Raw genomic sequence first — 5,995 nt, forward strand, 5'->3', positions numbered from 1 at the left:
TGAGAACGTCAAAGCGCGCAACAGGTATATAAATCCAGAAAAAGACGCAGCGTATCCCCCACCACGTGAGAAAACGGGCCCCGAAACATTCAGATACAAAACACGTAGGCCCCACCCCCTCTCACGTGCCTCATACGCCCCCTCGCACGTACCCCCACCCCTTTCTTCAAAAATTCAAAGCCTCTCTCTTCTCTGCTATATCTTCGGCTTTACTCCATTGCAGTAAAAAAAAAAAAAAAACAAAGGGAGCCGAAGATTGGAATCGAATCTTCGAACTTTGCTTCCGATCTGAGTTGTTTCAATCGGAGGGCCTGCGATTGCAGTTTCGGGTCGGGTCGGGTTGAGAAATGAGCGGGGTGGGGAGGCAGGGGCAGAGATCTGGTGCGGCGCCGCACCACCAGCGGCAGTACTCCGACAACTTGTTGGAGACTTCGTCAAACGGACGGTGGCTTCAGTCCGCTGGTCTCCAACATCTCCAGTCCAACTCGTCAATCCCTCCTCCTCCCTCTCAGGTCTGTTCGTTTGCTTTTCACATTTGATCGAAATGAATTTTACCAATTTTGAACTGCGCTGAGAATTTTTCGGAAATTTGAATTTTGGGGTTTTTAGTGGAGAGTGGCGAGAGGCCGATGGGTGTAGATCTGAGGGGACATTATTGTAATTGAGTGGTTAATGTGATTGGACTCAATGCAGGACTATGGCTACGGAGGGCAGGGTTCGAGAATGTACAGGAATGGGCAGAGAGGGTACAATGAGTGCTACATGGAGCCGTCGACACCTCCCTATGAATCGCGGAGGAAGGACCGCGAGGACTCACCCAATGAGTTCAGTCCTGGACTTCTCGATCTGCATTCCTTTGACACTGAGCTCATTCCTGACGTCAGTTTCTTATTTCCCTTTTGATACGGCTTCAATTATTACTTTCTGTTAGCTGATTAGGTTAGTAGTGTTTTACTGCCGTGTCTGTGTGGCTGTGGGTTATATTGATATGGTTTGATGCTGTGAGTCCACTGGTCAAATCAGTTCGTTATAGTTTGACTGCACATATTGCATAGATGATCTTATAGTCCATTACTATTGGTGTCACCGCGAGGTGCTGCTTCCAAATTTTTAGTTCAGTTGCTTGGAGTACTTCCATTTTAGTTTCGTTTACAACAAATGGATGTGTTTTCACTTTTCAATGATTGTTTTCTTCTATGATAATAATTTATACTTCTTCACTACCTGAGTCATGGGGCTGCGCAGAAAGTGTGTATACTGCGTTTCTCTAATGTTGTGTGTAAAGTTTTCTTTTTTTCTTTCTCTCTCTTTTTATGTTTAATATTTAGTCAGGGAGTTCATGATGTAATATTAAGAATTTCTTTGACAGTATAAAAACTATAAATAGACAGAAATGACTCTGCATTCATTGTCTAAATTTATTCTGTATCACGTGTAGATTCCAGTCTCTGGGATGCATGATGTTGCTTCTCAATATTATCCTTCGCGGGGCAGAAGCTTTGATGATTCTGAACCTTATATTAACAACAAACAAGCAGAAAAGGCTCGGTTACCAGAAAACAATCTCCTGAAAAGTTTTGCAGCAGACAAAGAGAAAGTCAGTAACGTTGCAAAGATTAAAGTTGTGGTATGTTCTACTATTCCCTTATCAACTCATAGGCTCCTAACCTCTCATCCCAATGATACTTATGATTTGATGTTTTTACCTGAAACAAATTGCAAAAATGCTTATGTGACTACTGGGCATTTGCTGGGTCAAGTTATGAATTGGCTTGACCAGGCCTCTTAGAATATGTTTCCTTTTCTTAATCAGTCTTGTAATGGTGTGAATGCAGGTGCGCAAAAGACCACTTAACAAAAAAGAGTTGGCAAAGAATGAGGAAGACATAATAGACACACTTTCAAACGCCATTACAGTTCACGAGACTAAACTCAAGGTAAGTGCCACTTGATGGTAAACAGCTTGCTAGAGAAAGATGTCTTATCTTGACCAACGACCTGATCAAAGAAAATAGTCTAGTATATTTTAGGAATCTAGTGCCGGCTGATTATATTGATGCCTCCTTTTACTTCTAAATCCAAAAGTATATAACAGTATAAATAAGGGAAATCAGAGCTATATAAAAAACTTTATACAAGACAGTAGAGATAAGGGAGGTAAACTAAGTCATGACATACCCATACTTACTGATGGAGTGATAATATGGATTATAAAAAATATGGCTTCCTTAATTCATTTCTGTCTTTTTTGTTTTGCTGGCGACAACCCTAAATTTGTTTTGCTTCTCCTTTCTGTCTCCTGGGTGGTCTGATGCTAAAATCATGATTGTAGTCAAATTTATAGTTGGTTAAGAGCATTATATGTTCCTCAGCTCATTCTTGATGTTCTGCAGGTTGACCTAACAGCATATGTAGAAAAACATGAGTTTGTTTTTGATGCGGTGCTGAATGAGGAAGTGTCTAATGATGAGGTACATATGTTTGTGTGTGTGTGTACGTGTGCTGCAATTCGATTTGGATTAGAAACAAGATTTTGAAAACATGTATAAATAATAGTGGTATTCAGAACAATGGTCATTTATTCAGAATAATTTGGATTATCAATTGTTGTCATTTTCTACCTACAGGTATATCATGAGACTGTGGAGCCCATAGTTCCAATAATATTTCAACGCACAAAGGCAACATGTTTTGCATATGGACAAACAGGTTAGTGGCCTACTTAGATCTGTATTTTTATTCTAACAAACTTTCTTTTTGTACTTCATCCACCAAAAATTGATTAATATGTGCACTTTTTTTTTTTAAATTTCAATTTTATAACACTTCATTGTACTCAACCAACAGAGGGTATTGTGACTTTGTCCCGGGAATTTGATGTCAATTATGTACTTTATTAGACAAAAGTGTTTACAACAATTATGCTTACCTTTCGTTGATCATTCAGGTAGTGGGAAAACTTATACCATGAAACCATTACCTCTCAAAGCATCACGGGACATTTTGAGGTTGATGCACCATACTTATCGAAATCAAGGATTTCAGTTGTTTGTGAGCTTCTTTGAAATATATGGAGGACAGCTTTTTGATCTCCTCAATGAGCGCAAGTAAGCTGTTTTAGCCTTCTTTTAGATAGTGTGTAGAGTTTATGATTGTTTTGAAAATCGAAATATGAGACTAACAGTTGATATCCTGCAGAAAGCTCTGCATGAGAGAAGATGGCAAGAAACAAGTTTGCATTGTGGGTTTGCAAGAATACAGAGTGTCTGATGTAGAGACAATTAAAGAGTTCATTGAGAAAGGAAGTGCCACGAGAAGTACTGGTACAACTGGTGCAAATGAAGAATCCTCTCGTTCTCATGCTATACTTCAGCTTGCTATCAAAAGGGCAGTTGATGGCAATGTATCAAAACCTCCTCGTCTTGTTGGTAAACTCTCCTTTATAGATCTTGCTGGAAGTGAACGTGGTGCAGATACTACAGATAATGACAAACTAACAAGGTATAACTTTAACCTTCAATTTATTATATAATAGATAAGATTGGTAGCTTATGGTTTGATTGCACTACACAAATAAAACACTTTCTAAATACTGCTCGTCTGTTGTATCAGAATTATATTAAAAATCCAAAGTGCAGACATGCTGCTCACATTCGCTGTTCATAGTAATCATATAAAAACTTCTTAGTTTCTAATGCCTTGTACCAAGGGTTAAGTACTGCGGGGTCAACTGTTATATTCAGGCCTTGGGGGTAGCTATTAGATTTTGGTTTGTTGTTTTTTCCATTTGAACTAGTTATCAGAATGAAGCAAATATTTGTTTAAATGGCGCAAAAGTCATCCTGGATGACAGCATCCGAAGCAGAATCTCTCAAGTATGAGATACTAAAGATACTAGCAAAGCACTTGTAACTATATTCTGTTGTAGGCTTGTGACATCGGTCTTCTCCTACTTCACTATTTATGACAAGATACTGGAAAATCTTTTCACACGTTAAATCAGTCATCAGAGATGAAAAAGGCTCTGTTGGTTTTACCAATGAAAAAGAAAAGAAAAAAAAATAAGTACTGCATGGTGTTGGATCCTGTCACAAAATACGATATCGGCATTTGGAAATTCATCCTTAAAATATTATTATGAACATTAAATGACTCAATGACTTGGACGACCCCACAATACTGTAAAAATCATGTCCCTTTGTTTCTTTTATCTTGCGTTTTATAAGTCGTACCCATTTATGAGTAACTAAAGTAGATGCAGCTCTCTAGAAACTAGGATTTATGTTTAATTTTTTAATTTTTTGGGGTCAGCCTCTAGATGTCCGTTTCTCTAAATTTGGTTGATTGCTCTTGAAAATAGCTGTTTATAATATATGGTGCAGAATGGAAGGCGCTGAAATCAATAAGAGCTTACTTGCACTGAAGGAATGTATTCGAGCTCTTGATAATGACCAGGGTCATATTCCTTTCCGCGGAAGTAAACTGACTGAAGTTCTAAGGGACTCATTTGTTGGTGATTCCCGAACTGTGATGATATCATGCATATCACCAAGCTCAGGATCATGTGAACACACTCTTAACACTCTAAGATATGCAGACAGGTACTTTCATACTGTTAGATATGCTGATTTGTGTACGAGTCATTCATACCCCTTTTAATTGCTTGTTTACAATGAAATTGCATTGTAGGGTGAAGAGCCTTTCAAAAGGGAACAATCCAAAGAAGGATATTCTAGCTTCAACCTTAAGCCTCAAGGAATCAACAAATGTGCCCTTGTCATCATTTTTGCCAACTGCCTCTGCCTTTGAGGATGACATGAACGATACATGGCCTGTACAGAGTGAAAAAGAGGAATATGATCAATCAGAAGATATCTATGAGGATTCAAGAACATCATGGAAGAGAACTGGAAAGCTACAACAGTACAATGTCCCAACTTCAGAGGACAAAGTACGTAAACCTAATGGTCAGTCGAAGAGGACAGGCATGCCAAATTCTCAATCAAGGAATTCAAATTCAGATGATGATTTAAATGCGCTATTACAGGTAGAATGACATATTCAAGTAATGAGGACATTTTAGATAATATATACAAGAAATAAAAAAATTGGTTTTGGAATAGACATTTTCAGTAATTCATACCTTTAGTATTTCCCATAATTTGAACTAGTTTATTAATATGTAAACTCTGTTTTGCATTCAGGAGGAAGAAGATCTCGTAAGTGCACACCGGAAACAAGTGGAGGATACAATGAATATTGTTAAAGAGGTATGCTTTTTTGTTGAGGCTAGAATCAGTAAAATGTCTGATTGTTCATATATTTGTTTGGGAAAACCTATAGCATGAAAAGGCTGCAATTGGCTGTGTTTTCGGAAAACCTGTCTATTTTTATTAAATATGTGATTTTTTGTATTTTGATTATTCTGTGTGGAGTTGTGAATGTATTTCATTTGCCATCTAATATACGTATCACTGATGTATGCTCTTTTTGGTTTTTTACTTGATATATATGCACGCATTTGCAGGAAATGAATTTGCTTGTAGAAGCAGACCAACCAGGGAATCAGCTGGATGACTATGTGTCAAGATTGAATGCCATTCTATCTCAGAAGGCTGCTGGAATCCTGCAATTACAAAACCGTTTAGCTCATTTCCAGAAGCGTTTAAAAGAACATAATGTTCTTGTATCATCTTCTGGTTATTGATTTCGTGTTCAAGCAATATATATATGTTATTCTTCATCTTGTGTAGGGGCTATTATCATGCATCTCACCTGAAACCTTAGATTCAAGATCGAGATTTTCGTTTACACTAAGTTGTTTACAATCATTGGATTTTCGTCGTTTACTAGCCATTGTTTGGATGCTCATGCTACATTGCATGCTTTGTAAAGTCTGGATTGTTGTATTGATAATCAATTAGTCGTCGGGCAGCTTAGTGCCTATATGGAACTTGAGTTCCAAGCCGCATGATCCTTCATCATTTTATACATA

At 37.9% G+C, this 5,995-nt stretch overlaps 1 protein-coding gene across 1 annotated transcript; it reads left to right on the plus strand.

The window, feature by feature from the left end:
• The first annotated feature begins 232 nt into the window (after positions 1-232).
• LOC126801092 (kinesin-like protein KIN-13B) lies at positions 233-5,723 on the plus strand. The gene is made up of 12 exons (XM_050528550.1): positions 233-512; positions 694-879; positions 1,439-1,627; positions 1,836-1,937; positions 2,394-2,471; positions 2,628-2,709; positions 2,948-3,107; positions 3,199-3,501; positions 4,383-4,601; positions 4,690-5,047; positions 5,205-5,270; positions 5,528-5,723. Exons 1-12 carry the CDS (start codon positions 348-350, stop codon positions 5,705-5,707), a joined length of 2,088 nt encoding a protein of 695 aa, XP_050384507.1. The 5' UTR covers positions 233-347; the 3' UTR covers positions 5,708-5,723.
• Positions 5,724-5,995: the final 272 nt, after the last annotated feature.

This window comes from Argentina anserina, chromosome 6, assembly GCF_933775445.1.
Source record: "Argentina anserina chromosome 6, drPotAnse1.1, whole genome shotgun sequence".
NCBI classification, from domain to species: Eukaryota; Viridiplantae; Streptophyta; class Magnoliopsida; order Rosales; family Rosaceae; genus Argentina; species Argentina anserina.